The 24417-nt window shown below is 32.2% G+C and overlaps 1 protein-coding gene across 1 annotated transcript in view; it reads left to right on the forward strand.

The window, feature by feature from the left end:
- Positions 1 to 24417, forward strand: part of LOC134690274 (uncharacterized) — a 69622-nt gene that overhangs the window by 37547 nt on the left and 7658 nt on the right. Inside the window, exons 9-13 of the mRNA XM_063550250.1 lie at positions 1775 to 1881; positions 14912 to 15365; positions 16884 to 17659; positions 18157 to 18187; positions 23571 to 23842. Of these exons, the coding sequence (XP_063406320.1) occupies positions 1775 to 1881; positions 14912 to 15365; positions 16884 to 17659; positions 18157 to 18187; positions 23571 to 23842 (1640 nt within the window). The remainder of the gene's footprint in view (positions 1 to 1774; positions 1882 to 14911; positions 15366 to 16883; positions 17660 to 18156; positions 18188 to 23570; positions 23843 to 24417) is intronic.

Below are 24417 nucleotides of genomic sequence, written 5' to 3' on the forward strand. Positions count from 1 at the left end.
TTAGTTGGAATTTACCTGTGATTTAATTGTTTGCAAAGTGTACTGTCCCATTGAATAGTTACCATAGCTTTTTTATCTGTGTTGATCATGTTTATGTTGTCCCATTTAATAGTTACCATAGCTTTGTTATCTGTACGTGTTGTTCATGTTGATGTTGTTCAAAGGAAACTTGGAATTTCGGATTTTCATGAAAAAAATCATTCATTGATTATAAATAGGGCTGTACATACAAAAACAATACTAGTGATACAAAAAATCATTAAAACTGAATAAATGACATATATTGCAAAATTATATTAATAATAGACAAGAAATGAGTGCTGATTAGTTATTTTCTAAACAGTTATTGTAAGTGATCTCATGTGTTCAATTCTTGTCAGATTATTTTATGAAATTTATATTAAGTATATCTCAGTAGTATCGTAGATAATTTCCAAAATCAGTGCTGATTAATTATTTTCAAGCATTCATGCCCATTTGAAATATTAAATATATCTAAATAGCTTAACATTTCCAGTCAAGTCTGTGTTTTCTTAATTTTTTTGTAGAGTAAAAAGAACAAAAAAAAGGTTATTTTTTTAAGTAACTGCCACTGGACCTTGCAAAGGTGAAATATGTGCTATGCAGGGGACAGTCGGTGTATTTTATTTTAAATGGATTTCCTTCATCAAAAATAAATTATCTGTCAATTTGCTCCCTAATAAAATGTATTTCTTTGGTTTTTATCACTATTAATTATGACATACCAGTTTCTAATTTTAGGCCAGGATTTTTTAATTTGTTGGTTTACGGATCCGCCGACCCGATTTTTCCTATTTCCAGAATAAAAATAAAATTGACTTTTCATGCTTTTTTATTCCCGCCGACCCTAACAAATGCATTACCCCTGAAAAATAATTAAATATTTTTTTTTTATGAAATGAAATGCATTAATCACAAACAAAATTGATAACACTTTCTGTTGTGTAAAATAAAACTTCCAGTTTACGTTTCTAAAAATAGACAAATCAATTATAACTGTCTGACCTTGAAATGTCGTTTGCGCAAATAATATTGCGGAACGAAACTTGTGTTTAAAACCAATTACACAATAAGTTCGTTTCCCTTATTTGTCATCAGTCCGTTAGATGCATCATCTCATAGAAATAGACTTGTCCAAATGTCGACAGGGTAAAGGCATCAAGTTAAAGTACTGAATATTAACAAATCATTTGGAATTTTCTTGTTTCATAGATAATTAAAAAAAATATCGTCCATTTGGATAAAAATTGGGAATGCGAGACAACAGATTAACCCGACGAGTGGACGAGTCTATTAGGTTTTTGACACGTGTGTTGAAACTTATTTTCGTACGACGTTTTTACATTTTTTTCTTTATCAGTTTTTGTGCTTGAAGATCATTATTCACCAAGTTTTCTGGAATTGATAAAGAGCTACGCGAATTTATTTTTCTCGATTTAATTTCGTCTTTGTCCGTGCACCCCCCTTTTTTTACTGTAAATTATTAGACAATGTCATGCGATGTTTATAACAGTTGAGCAATATTATTTCATCGAACTAAAATTGAAGAATTGATGATAAAATAGCACAACAGAAAGGTGAAATATATATTGATTTTGCATATTTTTCTGTCTTCAAAGATGTTTTTTTTCTTTTTTTTTCCCGACCCACCGACTCGACTTTTTCATGGGGAAAATCCGTAAACCATCAAATTAAAAAACCGTGGCCTTATGAAACTTTTATGTTATTTTTTCATATTGTTTTTATATTTCAGTATTCCTTCAACATTGGGTTAACTCTATTCTAACATATTGTAAGGTGGTATATGTAGGCATTCCAAAGATCTTGTTTGTTGCCACTCACAAAGACAAAATACCAGTGGTAAGTAATATAATTTAGATATAACAGGAGGCTGATCAAGTAATATAATTTAGATATAACAGGAGGCTGATCAAGTAATATAATTTAGATATAACAGGAGGCTGATCAAGTAATATAATTTAGATATAACAGGAGGCTGATTAAGTAATATAATTTAGATATAACAGGAGGCTGATCAAGTAATATAATTTAGATATAACAGGAGGCTGATCAAGTAATATAATTTAGATATAACAGGAGGCTGATCAAGTAATATAATTTAGATATAACAGGAGACTGATCAAGTAATATAATTTAGATATAACAGGAGGCTGATCAAGTAATATAATTTAGATATAACAGGAGGCTGATCAAGTAATATAATTTAGATATAACAGGAGGCTGATTAAGTAATATAATTTAGATATAACAGGAGGCTGATCAAGTAATATAATTTAGATATAACAGGAGGCTGATCAAGTAATATAATTTAGATATAACAGGAGGCTGATCAAGTAATATAATTTAGATATTACAGGAGGCTGATCAAGTAATATAATTTAGATATAACAGGAGGCTGATCAAGTAATATAATTTAGGTATAACTTGAGGCTGATCAAGTAATATAATTTAGATATAACAGGAGGCTGATCAAGTAATATAATTTAGATATAACAGGAGGCTGATCAAGTAATATAAGTTAGATATAACAGGAGGCTGATCAAGTAATATAATTTAGATATAACAGGAGGCTGATCAAGTAATATAATTTAGATATAACAGGAGGCTGATCAAGTAATATAATTTAGATATAACAGGAGGCTGATTAAGTAATATAATTTAGATATAACAGGAGGCTGATCAAGTAATATAATTTAGATATAACAGGAGGCTGATCAAGTAATATAATTTAGATATAACAGGAGGCTGATCAAGTCAATCTTTTTTCGTGTCCAGTTATATTTGTAGTTCTTAATTAATTGTAACAAGGATGATTTTGTTTGCCTTTTTTTTTTTTGCATTATTGCCTTATATCTTAAAAAGTAAAATAGATAGAAATATACATAAACAAGGTAAAATGATCATTAAATGGACATCTATGAGAAAACCATGCAGATGGTGCTCCATGCAAAGTTGTTTGATTTTGATAAAACTTTGCTGACATGTTCAGGTTGACCTTATATGAAAGTCATGCAAGTTTGAAGCCCTTACACTGCTGGTAACCATGGCAACGATAGGGATTTAGGGTATTTCCCAGTTTATTTATAGATGCAATTACTGAAATGCATAGATTACATAGATTTCTCAAATAGAAATAAATACTATAATACAACTGAGTGTTTAAATACTTTAATAGCACAGATAGGATGTGTATGAAGTATAAATCACATAATTTTATTAAACATAAAGAAAATTATAGAAAATAAGGGCGTGGCAAACACATAAAGTGATAAAAAATATGGCCTTTTCATCAAATCACACTAAAACAGACACCACAACCCAAAAATTGCTTTAATTTACCCTAAATTTCAGACATACATTGCATTTTCTTTGGTTCAAAATATTTTGAAGGGATTTCGGTTGCAAATTAATTTTATAGATTTTATTGATCATTTAGATAGCCTCCCCCCTTTTTTTGGTATTTTCGCAATAAATTGAGGAAAGTCTCATATTCCAATTAAACCAAGCATTAAAAAAAAATACTTGAATTATACAGATTGTATAATGCAAAATAGGTAATTCAAATGGAAAATTCAAAGTGAAATGGATTTTTGTGTCACAAACAATAGTAAGCATCAGGCTTAAAAAAGGGGGGAGCTGCCAAAGACAAATTTTTTTTGTATTTTTTTTATTCCAAATTCCTTCAGTACACTTGTAGTTATTACTTTAAAGAGTAAAATCCTTTCATTTCTTCCTAGTAATCCTATTTTGGTTATTGCAGCTTGCTAATTACTAAAGTTTTATTCTGGTTACTCAAAAATGATATGAAATTTAATGTCAAGTTCATCATATTGAAAAAAAAGTATTGACATTCAGAATATGTGTTTTACAGGTAAACAAAGATAAGACAGTTGCAAACTTTTACTTGCATGCTGGTAACAATATAAGTCATTTTGATCATGAGTACCTGAGACAGTGATGATAAAATATGAATTTCTATTGTACAAAGGGAGATAATTTTTTAAACCTTAAAATTGCATGTACATATTTATTTAAACTAACATACACTTCATCAATTTAATAAAATACAAATATATCTCTATTAGGTTATCTGGTGAGAAAGTTAATATTGCATTTGAGCATATATACTGTTCGTTTGTTTTTGTTGTAGTACTTTCTTAAATTCTCCTCGAAAAATGTCTAAATTCCTTTTAGCATTGATATATTTATAAATATTTCAATCTGTTTAAATGATCATAAATGTTATTTTATTTATAGCATTAGTATTGTATTTAACAATCAATGTAGATGATACAATAACACAAAATGATGCTTAAATGCAAGAATAAGATTACTATAAACATATATAAAAGTTAATTCAAATTGACTTAGCAGCACAAGACAATTGTTGCATTAGGTATGACATTTAGCAATGTTTAGGGACGTATTAAATTGTTTCCATACTATCTGATAAAAATGTACATACATGTAACTACATGAACTACGAAAGGTAATTTACTAATAATTCAATCAATAAAACTAGTTAGTCAATCTAAGTAACAATTTCTGACAAATGAAAATATTATAATGTTTATCAAATGGCCAAGTACAACCGTAATCTTCTTGATTGTCTTCAATATTGATGACCTTTTAATGCAGAAGTAATTTTTTTTTTTTTCCAAAGCATATCCATGAGTTCCAATTCAATATATTTTTATTTGAGCTTGCAATTTTTTAACACCAACAGGAAAAATCAAAGACAGATCATAGTCTTATTCAAGTATCCGTAATACTATCTAAGTTTTTCTTCATCATAAACATGTTTATCAACGAAAATGTGTCCCAGCAATTAGTCTTGTTTCATGAACTCCAGTTATTTTTTGATCACCAAATGTCTGTAAAAAATAATCAGAAAACAATTGTTATCCATTAAATGATTGAAATTTCCTCAATAGAAATTAATTATTAACTTGGTCTTAGTGTAAATGTGTTTCGATTATTACAACTCTGACATTCTAGTACATAGAATAAGAAATAAAGTATACTAGCTAAAAATGGACCTAAATTTGATTGTTTTTTATTCCAAGCTGCAGCAAACTTAATTTTAATGAAGTTGAATTTGCAGATTTCATCTCGTATTTAATTAATGACATTATGACAACACAAGAATAGGGAGATGAGTATTGATTACAAATGAGACAAATATCCACAAAAGATCAAATGAAATGAATGTAAGTCCCCTGTACAACCTTCAACAATGAGATTTAAACAGCTCAAGTACATTCTATTACAACGCAGAGATTGCACCTTAATGAGGTTGGTGTTGTTTTGTTTGAGTTTTTTTTTTTTTGGGGGGGGGGGGGGGGGGGGGCTAGTATACACTACATTCAAACTTGATCCACATGATACAGTTCAAAACTTGATTGTGGTAAAAGAACTTATGATTTTGAAATTGGACTTGTGCCAATATCAAAATTTTAAAGTCTAAAAGACATGATTAGATTTGTCATATCAAAGAACCCCATATTTTCCATTTTTAATGAATTTAGACAAAGTTTAAGTTTGGACCCCAATTTGAATCAACTTGAAAACTGAGCCCAAATTATAAATCTAAACATGCTAAATGCATGATAACAGTAAGCATAGGCAAAAACACCTTTAATAATATTTTAATAAACTAACAAAGGTTTTTGTGCCCCTTTGATCTTTTTTTCAATTTGAAAACAAATATTAAAAATCTAAACATATTTATAAAAAGCTTTCAACCCAAAAAAGTACTTTTAAACAAGAGTGCACACGCTGAAATGTCTCGCCTTCTTTACTAATCATTGCTATCATGTTGATAGACCTAAATATAAAGCTTTATTACAACTGTCACTTAAACTCAACATTAACCAAAGAAAACGAAAACCATGAAAATGAGTTCAAGGTCAGATGAACCATGCCAGGCAGACATGTACAGCTAACATTTCTTCAATACAAGAAATACAGTTGACATACATTGCTTATACATTAAAAAAACACACCAAAACACTTAATACTTAGCAATGGACCATGAAAATGAGATCAAATAAAACCTGCATAACAGACATATAGTTCATAAAATATTTCCATACACCAAATATAGTTGACTAATGCATAAAGTATTAAATTGATTGATTGTTGGTTGCTTAACGTCCAGTGGCAAATATTTCAAGCATATTCAGGACGAGAACAAGTTCACAATAAATACAATAAGTAGGTCTTGTCATAATAGACAAAAGATAGAGGCCATATGGGATAATTATTGGGGAAATTTGGACTGACACTGGAAAATGAGGGTATTTTGGATAGGGACAGATATTTTGCCTTGCTACAGGCCACCTACGAACCCCTCAGTGAGCATAAAGTATTAGAAAAATAGACCATAAATCAAAAACTTAACTTTGACCACTGAATCATGAAAATGAGGTCAAGGTCAGATGACACCTGTCAGCTAGACATGTACACCTTACAATTATTCCATACAACAAATATAGTAGACTTATTGCATATAGTATAAGAAGAACAGACCAAAACACAAAAACTTAACTATAACCACTGAATCATGAAAATCAGGTCAAGGTCAGATGACACCTGCCAGTTGGACATGTACCCCTTACAGTCCTTCCATACACCGAATATACTAGCCCTATTGCTTATAGTATCTGAGATATGGACTTGACCACCAAAACTTAACCTTGTTCACTGACCATGACATGAGGTCGAGGTCAAGTGAAAAGGTACTCACATACCAAATATAGTTATCCAATTACTTATAATAAGAGAGAATTTAGCATTACAAAAATTCTTAACTTTTTTTTCAAGTGGTCTCTGAACCATGAAAATGAGGTCAAGGACATTGGATATGTGACCGACGGAAAGTTCGTAACATGAGGCATCTACATGTATATACAAAGTATATGAAGCATCCAGGTCTTCTACCTTCTAAATATAAAGCTTTTAAGAAGTTGGCTAACGCCGCCATTGGATCACTATCCCTATGTCAAGCTTTCTGCAACAATAGGTGCAGGCTCGACCAAAAAATCAAACTAAGTTTTGTTCTGTATCCCTTATACCTTGATGTGGTTCAATTTAAAGCTTTTAAGACATGCCCGAAATTAGAAAAAATATGACTTCAATGCACTGTTTAATTTTGCATAATATCAAAGAACGCCAATTATTCCATTGTTTTATCAAATCAAGTTTAACTTTGTTTAGATATTGAAACATATTTTATTTGCTCCAAGCAAAAAAGGATCAGACACAAGTAAAACATTCTTAAAGTTTAACTTTGGACGCTTTTGACCCTATAGCTGATATGGATCATTTAAAAACAAGCCAAAACATTTGAAATTGGTAAAACAATAAGCATTGAAAACAAATATATAATTAATTTTACAGCTAAATTCCTAAGGCATGTAAATCTAAGACTTTGGTTAGCTTGCATGGTTTGTTTGTATATTGTACAATTGCAATTGGCATAACGTCTATTCAAATGAAAAAGTACTTTACAAGAAGATATCAACATTAATTACAAAGCTTGAATTAATATTTATACAACGGAGCACAGAGCAAGAAAACCTTCCAAAGTTTTACTCTACATGCAGTAGGAAAAATAGCTGTAATAATGCTTAAAGTGATTTTAAAAAATGAAAATACAAATGTAGTCTTCAGGTTTACAATATATATGCATGTATACTGTAAATTATGAGGATCTGTCAATGACAAGAACACATATATTTTTTTCTAGGTTTAATTCTTATAAAGAAAACAATTTCAATATGATGAGTAATGAAAAGTTTGTTGTGTAAATTGTACTGATATGGCCCTTAATTGATCATAAAACAAGAATTTGAGTGTTCTGTGTGTTATTTTTACTTTTTGTTTACCAGATTCAACTTTAAAAATTGAAGGGTAAATCTATTTTCTGAACATTTATCATGTTTTTACAATAATAAATGTACATGTAACTGGTCAATTTCCAATTTCTATATATGATCATATTTCACAAATGATGCCACAACACAGGTCTTATTTGCTGTCTATTTAGTAGTCTCTTGTTATGAGTTGTTTGATTCATTTTTTTATCAATTATATCATATATTTACCTATATGATCTCCTATCATATCTTCAACATAAACCTGTTGATAAGAAATAAAATATTGTATATTAGTGCATTTGCATGATCAGTACATGTACAGTGAGTTACATCTACATGTACATTGTAAATTGAGTTGGCTTTATAAAATAATGCATTGGATCATTGAAAAAAAAAGTTTTGTAGATAATTAATCTGTGTAAATGTCATAAATGCTACGATATCAATCACATCATCAAGTAATTCATTTATTCAGTATTCTCATTTTGAATTCGTTTTATCTGAGTAATCTGTAATGTTATAATCTCATGTTGCCCATTCTGTGCCCTTTAATTTGGAATACATTTGTAAGCATATTCTTTTCTGATAACTGACAGAAGTGAATACATGTACAAGTTCTCTTTCCATGTTTATAACTGTGATACATGACCTTCACTTCAGAAATACTTTTTAGTTGTCCAAAATGTACAGTAGTTTTCGTTATGTTTATGTACATTAATTTGTATTTTTTCTTGTTATTCCTTTTTAGACCATTGGTTTTCCTGTTCAAATGGTTTTACACTAGTAATTTTGGGGTTCTTGAATTTATCATTTTTATAGCTTGTTGTTCCGTGTGAGCCAAGGCTCTGTGTTGAAGAACGTACATTGACTGATAATGGTTTACTTTTATAAATTGTTATTTGGATGAATAGGCACTCATACCACATCTTCCTATATCTATCTACTGAATGTTTTCTATTTCCAATGGGTTATATTTAAAAACAAGGATTTGAAGCAACCATTAATTTTGAATAAGGAAAAAAAAAACTGAGTCAACGGACTCGTATTGACAATTTGGAAAACAAACTCAGGGCGAACTTTGTAATCAAATATATATTTTATCATGATTAATATAAATTTCTTGAGAGAAAGAAAAAAGTTCTTCTATAAAAATTAAGAAGGCAAACACATCAATCTTTTAGTTTCAGAAGAATTCTAAATCATTATAAATGTATGTCAATGAAAATTAAATCAGTGTTTGCTTCATGTAAATACCACCCCCCCCCCCTTTTTTCTCCCAAAGACAAATGGTCAATGCTCTTCTTCCTATGTTTATGAGTTGATGTGATGTTTCTACAGTAGGTCTTTGTATGGTGTCAAATTGCTTTTTCTAACCAAAAGAAATAAATAACAAACTTACCAGAACCAAATGAAACTGAAAGTTTTGCCTTCGAATTTTCGTTGCTAGATTTGCAAGGGTCGCGATCATGAAAGGATGACAGCAACTCATTTTGTCTTCTTGTCCACTGCAATCCAAATCCTGTCCATGTTTGCAGCATATGCATTTAAAATTATGTTATGTGAGTCTGAAACCTAGACATGATATCGATAGTCTAGCCTCATGAGTCATGTCTAAACTATTTGTTCAGGACCAGACTTATTCCAATGGCAGTGGGAATGTCTTGGCCACATGGTTTACACTCTTTCAATGAAAATAAGTTTTTGGCTACACCATTTTCATCACAAATACCATTATTTTCTATCCTTCTGCACATTTGTTGATTTCCCTCCTTTTGTTATTAAAATTAAATCTACCTTTTATTGTGAAGAGTATTACAAAGGGAGATAATTTTAGGTATATTTTTCAGTTTTTCATCTTTTATTCAAATAAGCTTATATCAATTTGCAACGAAAATCCCGTTAAGGAATAGTAGTTTGTAGTGAACCATAACGTTTAACCAAATTTGGTTTCAATTTGAGTGACTTTTGAGGTTTTATGGACATTTTCAGTACAGGCTGCATTCAAATTTTAGAAAAACACATTTATGTCAATAAAAATAAAAACAAAAATAAAGGTTGAAATAAGATCAAAATTACAGTTTATTTTAGTAGAAAGTCTGAATTTTAAGGTAAAACTGTTTTTTTGTCATATAATACTTTGAACGGTTCAATAAAAAATTTTTAAAAATGTCCATTTTCAACAACATTTTTCACCAAATTTGGTACTTTAATAGAATTGCCCTGTATTCACATATTTTGAGATAAATTGTCAATTTTTATACATAGAACTATTAGATGTACTTAATACTTTACTAGGAACCCAAAATCAGCTGAAAACTCCACAACCCCTTTCATAATTTTTTTTTGATTTTGCATGGTTTTCTCGTAGACATCCATTTAAAACAAGAAAGGTAAATATGCTAGATATACTTACTGAAGGTGTGATGGGATGATTGAAGCTGTTAATTTTCTCCTTGATAATATTTATGTACATTTCGGCAACAAAGTTTATTGACATGTTGTAGGTATTCCTATGGGCACTAATTGCACCCCTTTAATAGCAGACATGTTTTTGTACTGTTATGAATAAACTCATCATAGATACCAGGATTACATTTTCTATTTACATCAGACGCAGGTTCCGTCTACAAAAGACTCATCAGTGACGCTTGAATCCATAAAGTTAAAAAGGCCAAATACAATACAAAGTTGAGCATTGAGGACCGAAATTCCTAAAAGTTTTGCCAAATATGAATCACAGCTTATGACAAAACTCAGTAAAAACTCGTCTCAAATGCATTTAATTAATAAATTCAACAATACTCACCGTTATCTTGATGATATTTTTTCGTTAAATAATCAAGAATTTTCTCAATATACTGCCGCAATTTACCCAAAGGAACCTACTTTAAATAAATCAAATTTAAACAGTAATAACTGTCCTTTCCTAGATACAGGTATTTCTGTTGTAAACGGGAAACTCCACACTAAAATTTACATCAAAAGGGACGATTTTCGTTCTTTATTGTTTATTTTCCCATTTTGGATGGTGATGATCCTTTGGCACCATCTTACAGTGTTTATATTTCACAACTCGCTCGCTATGCCCGTATCTGTTGTGACATTTTTTATTTTAACGGACGTAATCAATGTATTTCTGGTAAATTAACAAGTCAGGGATTTCGTTACCACAAATTACTTAAAACCTTAACTAAATTCTTCCTAAATATAAAGATTCGGTTCTAAAGTTTGGTTGAACCTGTAGAAAACTTATTTCAAACGGGATAGCACATCCTCATTTTTACTGAAATGTTGTTTACTGTGCCCTGGAATATAGAAACGATCCTGGTTAACTTATCGATCCTTTTAAATAAACTTATTCTAAAAGGTTACCAATTCAACACTGTAATTAGATCATTGAATATTGTTTTTATTGGTATTAATATTGATTTTTTATGCCCCACCTACGATAGTAGAAGGGCATTATGTTTTCTGGTCTGTGCGTCCTTACGTGCGTCCTTCCATCTGTGCGTCCATCCGTCCCATTTCAAGTTAAAGTTTTTGGTCAAGGTAGTTTTTGAAGAAGCTAAAGTCCAATCAACTTGAAACTTAGTACACATGTTCCTTATGATATGATCTTTCTTATTTTAAATCATCTTTTGACCCCATTTTCATGGTCCACTGAACATAGAAACTAAAAGTGTGAGTTTCAGGTAAAAGTTTTTGGTCAAGGTAGTTTTCAATGAAGTTAAAGTCCAATCAACTGGAAACTTAGTACACATGTTCCCTTTTGGTATATCAATTTACTTTTAAGGCCAAATTAGATTTTTTACCCAATTTCACGGTCCATTGAACATGGAAAATGAAAATGCGAGTGGGGCATCCGTGTACTTTGGACACATTCTTGTTTATCAGTAAATTAAAAGCAAACTAAATATTATTTCATATACATATACACATTCATGGATCTACAGTCTGTCCATGCCTGTATCTTGGCATTGTACAAGGTCCTGTTTTTCTCTGACTGTTTATGACGTCTTCAAACTAAATCCATTGGATGTTGGATGTGTATTGATTGATAATTTAGTCTTAGATGCATGATTTTTATACGACCGCAAATTTTGAAAAAATTTTCGTCGTATATTGCTATCACGTTGGCGTCGTCGTCGTCGTCGTCCGAATACTTTTAGTTTTCGCACTCTAACTTTAGTAAAAGTGAATAGAAATCTATGAAATTTTAACACAAGGTTTATGACCATAAAAGGAAGGCTGGTATTGATTTTGGGAGTTTTGGTCCCAATATTTTAGGAATTAGGGGCCAAAAAGGGCCCAAATAAGCATTTTCTTGGTTTTCGCACTATAACTTTAGTTTAAGTTAATAGAAATCTATGAAATTTTGACACAAGGTTTATGACCACAAAAGAAAGGATGGGATTGATTTTGGGAGCGTTTAGGAATTAGGGGCCAAAAAAGGGCCCAAATAAGCATTATTCTTGGTTTTCGCACAATAACTTTAGTTAAAGTAAATAGAAATCAATGAAATTTAAACACAATGTTTATGACCACAAAAGGAAGGTTGGTATTGATTTTGGGAGTTTCGGTCCCAACAGTTTAGGAATTAGGGGCCAAAAAGGGACCCAAATAAGCATTTTTCTTGGTTTTCGCACCATAGCGTTAGTATAAGTATATAGAAATCTATGAAATTTAAACACAAGGTTTATGACTATAAAAGGAAGGTTGGTATTGATTTTGGGAGTTTTGGTCCCAACAGTTAAGGAAAAAGGGGCCCAAAGGGTCCCAAAATTAAACTTTGTTTGATTTCATCAAAATTGAATAATTGGGGTTCTTTAATATGCCGAATCTAACTGTGTATGTAGATTCTTAATTTTTGGTCCTGTTTTCAAATTGGTCTACATTAAGATCCAAAGGGTCCAAAATTAAACTTAGTTTGATTTTAACAAAAATTGAAACCTTGGGGTTCTTTGATATGCTGAATCTAAAAATGTACTTAGATTTTTGATTATTGGCCCAGTTTTCAAGTTGGCCCAAATCGAGGTCCAAAATTAAACATTGTTTGATTTCATCAAAAATTGAATAATTGGGGTTCTTTGATATGCCAAATCTAACTGTGTATGTAGATTCTTAATTTTTGGTCCAGTTTTAAAATTGGTCTAAATTAAAGTGCAAAGGGTCCAAAATTAAACTAAGTTTGATTTTAACAAAAATCAAATTCTTGGGCCTCTTTGATATGCTGAATCTAAACATGTACTTAGATTTTTGATTATGGGCCCAGTTTTCAAGTTGGTCCAAATCAGGAATTAAAATTATTATATTAAGTATTGTGCAATAGCAAGTCTTTTCAATTGCACAGTATTGTGCAATGGCAAGAAATATCTTATTTCACAATATTGTGAAATAGCAAATTTTTTTTTAATTAAGAGTTATCTTTCTTTGTCCAGTAAAGTAAGCAAGAAATATCTGCAAGAATTTTTTTTAATTGGAGTTATCTTTCTTTGTCCAGAATCAACTTAAATCTTCGTTATATACAATATACAATGTATATTCACTTTTTACTACCAACTGATAAATTTAAATAATCTTTACCATTCAGTGATAACAAGCAGTTTTTTTACATCTTAATATTTTATGATGTATTTAAATGAGTAGTAATTGTTGCAAACTCCATTAGAATATCTTAATTGAAATTAGTTTTGGAATAAGGGAAAGGGGGATGTGATTAAAAAATTGGGTTCAATTTTTCTCATTTGAAATTTCATAAATAAAAAGAAAATTTCTTCAAACATTTTTTTGAGAGGATTAATATTCAACAGCATAGTGAATTGCTCTAAGAGAAAACAAAAATTTTAAGTTCATTTGAATACATTCATTCTGTGTCAGAAACCTATGCTGTGTCAACTATTTAATCACAATCCAAATTTAGAGCGGACTCCAGCTTGAATGTTGTGTCCATACTTGCCCCAACTGTTCAGGGTTCAACCTCTGCGGTCGTATAAAGCTACGCCCTGCGGAGCATCTGGTTTATTAGTTGTTAGTGGCTTTGAGTACTCTCAGATCCGTACTTGGTGTCTCTTTGTTGTTGGGATGTACAAGTATCTGGCCACGTCCACTTGTATTTGTAGTATTTGTATCTATCTGATGGGTTAAGCCTTTTTCAACTGACTTTAATAGTTCATCTCTATGTTGTACTGTTACACCCCTGTCCCATGTTAGGGGAGGGTTGGGATCCCACTATCATGTTTAACCCCGCCACATTCTGTATATATGTGCCTATCCCAAGTCAGGTGCCTGCTATTCAGTGGTTGTCGTTTGTTTATGTGTTACATATTTGTTTTTCGTTCATTTTTTACATAAATAAGGCCGCTAGTTTTCTCGTTTGAATTGTGTTACGTTGCCATTTCGGGGCCTTTTATAGCTGACTATGTGGTATGGGCTTTGCTCATCGGTGACCTATAGTTGTTAATTTCTGTCTCATTTGGTCTCTAGTGGAGAGTTGTCTTATTGGCAATCATACCACATCTTCTTTTATATCTACAAATAAGGTACTATGGCCAGAAACGACAGTGGACTCCTTATTGGAAAAATCCCCCTTAATGATGAGTTTTTTTCACATTTCTCTCATTTTTGCCTATTATCAATTAACAGTAACAGATCAAGAGAAACTTTAATGAGCAAAACTGATCAATATGGCCAGATATACAAAACAGAAAATACTTCTGGTCCACATTTATCAAACTTGGCCGCAATCATCATTACGGCAATTAGTTTTAAAAGATTGCCGACATGGCTTAAAATAGAATATAGGAGTAAGATGCAAGTTTTGTCTTTTATCTTGTAAAACACTATATTCTATAAAAATATTTAAAAGCATGCATTGTTTGTAAAATTCTTTTACTATTTTTTACTCTTTTTACTTTACTATCATCGACTTTTTAAAAAAAAATGTAATTTTAAAAATTGATAATGTCATATCGTAAATTCTCACTTTGAAGGAGGATGTGGAGTCCAGGCGTGAGGAGTTGTACAATGGAGTAGAGGAATTGTTTAAGGACCACGAGGGACGAAACCATCTTGTCCTAACACAACGGATATTTGTCAATGCAAGGGATAACACAGATACAGAAATTGAAGTCCTGAAGAAAGCCATCACAGAACTTACGTTTGAACATCCTTGTTGGGGGGAGAAGATGCCCAACGCTTGTGTTCCCCTTGAACTCGAGATAGCAGAGCTAGTGGCAGAAGGAAAACAAATCTTGTCATTGAAGGATGTAGAAGAATTGAATGTTATAAGCAAGGTGTCTGTACTGTCCCCTGACCAACTCAAAGATTTCCTAAATTTCCACCACTCCTTGGGGAAGATTGTGTACTTTGATACTCCACAACTTCAAGATTTCGTAATCATCAACCCCTTACTAATGGTGGAGGTTATGAGGTCTTTTGTGACAGGTATTAATATTACTACTTAGTATGAAGGTTATGAAGTCCTTTGTGATAGGTATTAATATCACTACTTAGTATGAAGGTTATGAAGTCCTTTGTGATAGGTATTAATATCACTACTTAGTATGAAGGTTATGAAGTCCTCTGTGATAGGTATTAATATCACTACTTAGTATGAAGGTTATGAAGTCCTTTGTGATAGGTATTTATGTCAATACTTAGTATGAAGGTTATGAAGTCCTTTGTGATAGGTATTAATATCACTACTTAGTATGAAGGTTATGAAGTCCTTTGTGATAGGTATTAATATCACTACTTAGTATGAAGGTTATGAAGTCCTTTGTGATAGGTATTAATATCACTACTTAGTATGAAGGTTATGAAGTCCTTTGTGATAGGTATTTATGTCAATACTTATTATGAAGGTTAGGGGCCTTTATGACACTTATTTATCTCCATACTTATTAAAGAGGTTATGAGTTCCTTTATGTGAATACTTATCGCGGAGGTTTTGATTTGTGACAGGTATTCATGTCATTGCAAATTATGAAGGTTATGAGGTCCTTTGTGACAGGTATTTATGTCATTCCAAATTATGAAGGTTATAAGATCCTTTGTGACAGGTATTTATGTCATTCCAAATTATGAAGGTTATGAGATCCTTTGTGACAGGTATTTATGTCATTCTAAATTATGAAAGTTATGAGGTCCTTTGTGACAGGAATTTGTGTCATTCCAAATTATGAAGGTTATGAGGTCCTTTGTGACAGGTATTTATGTCATTCCAAATTATGAAGGTTATGAGATCCTTTGTGACAGGTATTTATGTCATTCTAAATTATGAAGGTTATGAGATCCTTTGTGACAGGTATTTATGTCATTCCAAATTATGAAGGTTATGAGGTCCTTTGTGACAGGTATTTATGTCATTTCAAATTATGAAGGTTATGAGATCCTTTGTGACAGGTATTTATGTCATTCCAAATTATGAAGGTTATGAGATCCTTTGTGACAGGTATTTATGTCATTCCAAATTATGAAGGTTATGAGATCCTTTGTGACAGGTATTTATGTCATTCCAAATTATGAAGGTTATAAGATCCTTTGTGACAGGTATTTATGTCATTCCAAATTATGAAGGTTATGAGATCCTTTATGACAGGTATTTATGTCATTCTAAATTATGAAGGTTATGAGGTCCTTTGTGACAGGTATTTATGTCATTCCAAATTATGAAGGTTATGAGATCTTTTGTGACAGGTATTTATGTCATTCCAAATTATGAAGGTTATAAGAGCCTTTGTGACAGGTATTTATGTCATTCTAAATTATGAAGGTTATGAGATCCTTCATATTTTGCTTAAAACAAGATTAAATTTGCTTTCAAGTGAACATTGATTAATTACATATTTATCCTTAGTTGCATTCAAGTTGGTTGGTCTCTGGTGGATAGTTGTTACATTGGCAATCAAACCACATCATCCTCTTTTTAAAGCGTTTTTTTATGTTTTTTATATTTTGCAGATAAAGTATTTTGGCCAGAGGAAAAGAAAATTCATGAAACTTTTAAAAGAATGTCAAAATATGGGACCATAAGACGGGAAGATCTCTTTCTAATCTGGGAGCAAAAAGATTTCAGTGCAATATTGCCATACAAAGAGTTCATATTTAACAGCTTGATTTATTTAGATATCCTAGCAGAGCAACGTAGATATGATACATCTACAGGAAGTCGGTTACCAGTGGAAAACTTCTTTGTTCCCTGTATGGTTACAGAGAGAAATACCACCAACTTCATGGACAAAGAATGTACACCAGAGAGAGCTATATGCTTAGCGTTTTTATTTAAAGGCACTATTATACCACCAGCCCTACCAAATCGTCTGATCAGTGCATGTCTTAGCATGTGGACCGTGAAGCAGTATGAAGGGAGACAACTCCTGTTCTCAGGATTTATTGGTTTATCATTTGACAAATCACATGATATCGTTGTATGCGTTGAGGGCAACAAGATTCTCCTTTACATCGTTCACAGAACCTCCTCCGGGTTAATCGTACCTGATATAGCTACAGGTGTTAAAGAATGCCTGGTTGTAACAATGGAAAGAATCTCAGATTTCTACCACTCCACAGTCCATGCAAAACGCAGCCAACAATCGCCATTTCACATTGAATATTCATGTTCAAATTTAAAATGCTTCATCAGTGCAGAAGAAGCCAAGCAGACCAATGGATGGATTTGTGACAAACATAACCAAACACACAAAAGAAGACACTGGCGCATTTGGAATCAAGATCAGGTGTGTTTTACATATCAGGGAAACAATCAAATGAGTAACATAATCAAATTATACACACATTAATCATAGAATATAATAAGAATCCAAGAGTCAAACAAGTAATTGTATTATAGTTAATATATAATTATTTTATAGTCTTGAGCATTATCTTGCAGACTTTGTATCAATTTATAATCATGATGTTCAAATTATGCTGCCTAAAAATATTCTTTAGAATTAATTTATAATCGTTTTCTCTGTTCATTAATCTATCTGTGTGTCTGTTCTTCCATTCCTTCGTGTATCAAACGTTTTTCACATAAAAAGTAAGTATAACCTTGCTTGATCGAAACACAGATGAAGGATAAACATCAAAGGAAGAACAAAAGATTATATATTTTTGTCTCAAAATGACGGCTGTTTAATACCAGTTGAATTAAATTAAATATAATGCGCATTTAAAACATATTTATAATATTCCATTCGAAATAATAATTTTTATATTGATTTTTCTGCAGACAAAAGAACAGTGTGAAGAGGAATGTCAAGGTAAATATTGTAACACTTCAAAATAATTCCAATCTGTAGAAACGTGTTCATAATGATTCCAATCTGTAGAAACGTGTGTTTGTGTATACGTGTCCCTCTATTGACTTTAAATTATGAATTGTGTTGTGAAACCTGTTGATCTGTAAATTTAAGTGTCCCTCAATGTTGATCTGTTTGTTTAAGTGTCCCTCTGTGTACTTTACATTGTGACTTGTGTTGTGAAACCTGTTGATCTGTTTGTTTAAGTGTCCCTCTATGTACTTTAATTTGTGACTTGTGTTGGGAAACCTGTTGATCTGTAAATTTAAGTGTCCCTCAATGTTGATCTGTTTGATTAAGTGTCCCTCTGTGTACTTTACATTGTGACTTGTGTTGTGAAACATGTTCATCTGTTTGTTTAAATGTCCTTCTATGTACTTTAATTATTGACTTGTGGTGTGAAACCTGTTCATCTGTTTGAATACGTGTCCCTCTATGTATTTAAGATGGTGACATGTGTTGTGAACCTGTTCATCTGTTTGTATAAGTGTTCCTCTATGTAATTTAAATGGTGACTTGTGTTGTGAAACCTGTTGATCTGCTTGTTTATGTGTCCATATGTGTACTTTAAATGGTGACATCTGTTTGTATACGTGTCCCTCTATGTATTTAAGATGGTGACATGTGTTGTGAAACCTGTTCATCTGTTTGTATAAATGTCCCTCTATGCACTTTAAATTGTGACTTATTTTGTGAAACCTGTTCATCTGTTTGTTTAAGTGTCCCTCTATGTACTTTGAATGGTGACTTGTGTCGTGAAACCTGTTGATCTGTTTGTATAAATGTCCCTCTATGTACTTTAAATTGTGACTTGTGTTGTGAAACCTGTTCATCTGTTTGTTTAAGTGTTCCTCTGTGTACTTTAAATTGTGACTTGTGTTGTGAAACCTGTTGATCTGTATGTTTACATGTCCCTCTATTGACTTTAAATGGTGACATGTGTTGTGAAACCTGTTCATCTGTTTGTTTCAGTGTCCCTCTGTGTACTTTAAATGGTGACTTGTGCTGTGAAACCTGTTCATCTGTTTGTATAAATGTCCCTCTATGTACTTTAGATGGTGACATGTGTTGTGAAACCTGTTGATCTATTTGTATAAGTGTCCCTTTATATACTTTAAATGGTGACATGTTTTGTGAAACCCGTTCATCTGTTTGTATAAGTGTCCCTCTATGTACTTTAAATGGTGACTTGTGTTGTGAAACCTGTTGATCTGTTTGTTTAAGTGTCCCTCTTTGTACTTTACATTGTGACTTGTGTTGTGAAACCTCTTTATCTGTTTGTTTAAGTGTCCCTCTATGTACTTTAAATTGTGACTTGTGTCGTGAAACCTGTTGATCTGTTTGTTTACGTGTCCCTCTATTGACTTTAAATGGTGACTTGTGCTGTGAAACCTGTTGATCTGTTTGTATAAATGTCCCTCTGTGTACTTTAAATTGTGACTTGATTTGTGAAACCTGTTGATCTGTATGTTTACGTGTCCCTCTATTGACTTTAATTGTTGACATGTGTTGTGAAACCTGTTCATCTGTTTGTATAAATGTCCCTCTGTGTACTTTAAATTGTGACTTGTGTTGTGAAACCTGTTCATCTGTTTGTATAAGTGTCCCTCTATGTACTTTAAATTGTGACTTATTTTGTAAAACCTGTTCATCTGTTTGTTTAAGTGTTCCTCTGTGTACTTTAAATTGTGACTTATTTTGTGAAACCTGTTCATCTGTTTGTATAAGTGTCCCTCTATGTACTTTAAATGGTGACATGTGTTGTGAAACCTGTTCATCTGTTTGTATAAGTGTCCCTCTATGTACTTTAAATGGTGACTTGTGTTGTGAAACCTGTTGATCTGTTTGTATAAGTGTCCTTCTATGTACTTTAAATGGTGACTTGTGTTGTGAAACCTGTGATCTGTTTGTATAAGTGTCCCTCTGTGTACTTTAAATGGTGACATGTGTTGTGAAACCTGTTCACCTGTTTGTATAAGTGTCCCTCTATGTACTTTAAATGGTGACATGTGTTGTGAAACCTGTTCATCTGTTTGTATAAGTGTCCCTCTATGAACTTTAAATGGTGACTTGTGTTGTGAAACCTGTTGATCTGTTTATATAAGTGTCCTTCTGTGTACTTTAAATGGTGACTTGTGTTGTGAAACCTGTGATCTGTTTGTATAAGTGTCCCTCTATGTACTTTAAATGGTGACATGTGTTGTGAAACCTGTTCATCTGTTTGTATAAGTGTCCCTCTATGTACTTTAAATGGTGACATGTGTTGTGAAACCTGTTCATCTGTTTGTATAAGTGTCCCTCTATGTACTTTAAATGGTGACTTGTGTTGTGAAACCTGTTCATCTGTTTGTATAAGTGTCCTTCTATGTACTTTAAATGGTGACTTGTGTTGTGAAACCTGTGATCTGTTTGTATAAGTGTCCCTCTGTGTACTTTACATTGTGACTTGTGTTGTGAAACCTGTTGATCTGTTTGTTTAAGTGTCCCTCTGTGTACTTTACATTGTGACTTGTGTTTTGAAACCTGTTCATCTGTTTGTTTAAGTGTCCCTCTATGTACTTTAGATGGTGACATGTGTTGTGAAACCTGTTGATCTGTTTGTATAAATGTCCCTCTGTGTACTTTAAATTGTGACTTGTGTTGTGAAACCTGTTCATCTGTTTGTATAAGTGTCCCTCTATGTACTTTAAATTGTGACTTATTTTGTAAAACCTGTTCATCTGTTTGTTTAAGTGTTCCTCTGTGTACTTTAAATTGTGACTTGTTTTGTGAAACCTGTTCATCTGTTTGTATAAGTGTCCCTCTATGTACTTTAAATGGTGACTTGTGTTGTGAAACCTGTGATCTGTTTGTATAAGTGTCCCTCTGTGTACTTTAAATGGTGACATGTGTTGTGAAACCTGTTCATCTGTTTGTATAAGTGTCCCTCTATGTACTTTAAATGGTGACATGTGTTGTGAAACCTGTTCATCTGTTTGTATAAGTGTCCTTCTATGTACTTTAAATGGTGACTTGTGTTGTGAAACCTGTGATCTGTTTGTATAAGTGTCCCTCTGTGTAATTTACATTGTGACTTGTGTTGTGAAACCTGTTGATCTGTTTGTTTAAGTGTCCCTCTGTGTACTTTACATTGTGACTTGTGTTTTGAAACCTGTTCATCTGTTTGTTTAAGTGTCCCTCTATGAACTTTAGATGGTGACATGTGTTGTGAAACCTGTTGATCTGTTTGTATAAATTTCCCTCTTTGTACTTTAATTTGTGACTTGTGTTGTGAAACCTGTTGATCTGTATATTTAATTGTTCCTCAATGTACTTTAAATATTGACTTGTGTTGTGAAACCTGTTCATCTGTTTGTTTAAATGTCCCTCTGTGTACTTTAAATGGTGACATGTGATGTGAAACCTGTTGATCTGTTTGTTTAAGTGTCCCTCTATGTACTTTAAATGGTGACATGTGTTGTGAAACCTGTTCATCTGTTTGTATAATTGTCCGACTATGTACTTTAAATGGTGACTTGTGTTGTGAAACCTGTTGATCTGTTTGTTTAAGTGTCCCTCTATGTACTTTACATTGTGACTTGTGTTGTGAAACCTGTTCATCTGTTTGTTTAAGTGTCCCTCTATGTACTTTAAATTGTGACTTGTGTCGTGAAACCTGTTGATCTGTTTGTTTACGTGTCCCTCTATTGACTTTAAATGGTGACTTGTGCTGTGAAACCTGTTCATCTGTTTGTTTTTGTGTCCCTCTGTACTTTAAATGGTGACATGTGTTGTGAAACCTGTTCATCTGTTTGTATAAATGTCCCTCTATGTACTTTAGATGGTGACATGTGTTGTGAAACCTATTGAGCTGTTTGTATAAGTGCCCCTCTATGTACTTTAAATGGTGACTTGTGTTGTGAAACCTGTTGATCTGTTTGTTTAAGTGTCCCTCTGTGTACTTTACATTGTGACTTGTGTTGTGAAACCTGTTCATCTGCTTGTTTAAGTGTCCCTCTATGTACTTTAAATGGTGACTTGTGCTGTGAAACCTGTTCATCTGTTTGTTCAAGTGTCCCTCTGTGTACTTTAAATGGTGACTTGTGCTGTGAAACCTGTTCATCTGTTTGTATAAATGTCCCTCTATGTACTTTAGATGGTGACTTGTTTTGTGAAACCTGTTGATCTGTTTGTATAAATGTCCCTCTATGTACTTTAATTTGTGACTTGTGTTGTGAAACCTGTTGATCTGTATATTTAGTTGTTCCTCAATGTACTTTAATTATTGACTTGTGATGTGAAACCTGTTCATCTGTTCGTATATGTGTCCATCTATGTACTTAGATGGTGCCATGTGTTGTGAAACCTGTTCATCTGTTTGTATAAGTGTTCCTCTATGTAATTTAAATGGTGACTTGTGTTGTGAAACCTGTTCATCTGTTTGTATAAGTGTCCCTCTATGTACTTTAAATGGTGAATTGTGTCGTGAAACCTGTTGATCTGTTTGTATAAATGTCCCTCTATGTACTTTAAATTGTGACTTGTGTTGTGAAACCTGTTCATCTGTTTGTTTAAGTGCTCCTCTGTGTACTTTAAATTGTGACTTGTGTTGTGAAACCTGTTGATCTGTATGTTTACATGTCCCTCTATTGACTTTAAATGGTGACATGTGTTGTGAAACCTGTTCATCTGTTTGTTTCAGTGTCCCTCTGTGTACTTTAAATTGTGACTTGTGTCGTGAAACCTGTTGATCTGTTTGTTTACGTGTCCCTCTATTGACTTTAAATGGTGACTTGTGCTGTGAAACCTGTTCATCTGTTTGTTTTTGTGTCCCTCTGTACTTTAAATGGTGAAATGTGTTGTGAAACCTGTTCATCTGTTTGTAAATGTTTCCCTATATGTACTTCAAATGGTGACTTGTGTTGTAAAATATGTTGATTTTCGAAAGCTAGTATCTAGTAGGAAATTTTGTTTACATTTTTGTACTTGTTTATTCTTATTTTACTTATAAGGGACTTAGTTTGCCTTCCGGTTGACATTACATTGTCTGCAGTTAAAGTTTTTAAAACAATTTTTAGATTCATAAACTATCTTAGATTTTTACCAAACTTGGACAGAAGCTTCTTACAATCAAACTATAGTATTGAGAGGAATATTTTTATTAATGTTTTTCCACATTTTTGTTGAGTTTGCGATTAACAGCAAAAGTAGCTGAGAAACTGGGTTCCACGGAACCCTTACATATTTTTTCAAGCACTTTTCCTCATGTTTAGATGTTTGAGTAATGCACATCATATAATAATCTGAATTTATGTTTTAATGATGTTTTTGAAGGTAAAAATCATGATTGCATTGTGTATTTCAGGGTTAAGTGATGACGCTTTAAGCAAGACACCAAGTGATATTGAACTGTTGCGTTTTTCAAACCACTGCGAATCAAATAAAATGCATGAATTAGTTACACATCTTGGAATGCTTGGGATATGGAAAGATGTCGAATACAATCATCCTAGAGATATACAGGTTGCCAAATTTTTGCTGTTATCAAAGTGGAAAGAGATAAAAGCTAAATCCAATTTCAAAACTTTGTCAGAAGCTCTGATTAACATGGGTATATCGACCCATGTTTTGTGTCAAGTAAGTTTGTACATGTACATAGTTTTTTAAATACTCTTTCATTTTGTCTTTGAATGAAACACTGTTAGTTTTATTATTCTTTGAAGACAAATGTATTGAAATTTTCCAATAAATTTATAAGACACCAACATGACCAAGGTTTTAATCAAAGTAAATAAAAGGAAAAGAAAAAAAAATGTAAAGTCAAACAGCAATTCTTGACAACTGTATCAAGTATAATCACAGATTGTACAAGCAACCAAAAGGAACCAATCAATACACTTAGGTCCACTGAAACTGTGAGACAGTCCTGCTTTTCTGTTGACAATTGTCGTCTTGCTCCTGAAGTATGTAACAATATGTCAGCCATTGAATGCACAATTTGGGAGTTATAGAATTCCTAGAAATCTAGTATGATATTGAAATTGATGAATAGGAATAAGACAACGGTGGAATTGCTGCTAAAAACCAATCTGACTAATATAGAGAAAGTTGTATTCTAGCATTTATGATTTCAGCACTTGCCTTACAAACATGCTAACAAAGTGTCCGTTTCATAATAACTCTGACGTATGTCAAAATACATTTCCATTTGT

This window comes from Mytilus trossulus, chromosome 11 (genome assembly GCF_036588685.1).
Source record: "Mytilus trossulus isolate FHL-02 chromosome 11, PNRI_Mtr1.1.1.hap1, whole genome shotgun sequence".
NCBI lineage: Eukaryota > Metazoa > Mollusca > Bivalvia > Mytilida > Mytilidae > Mytilus > Mytilus trossulus.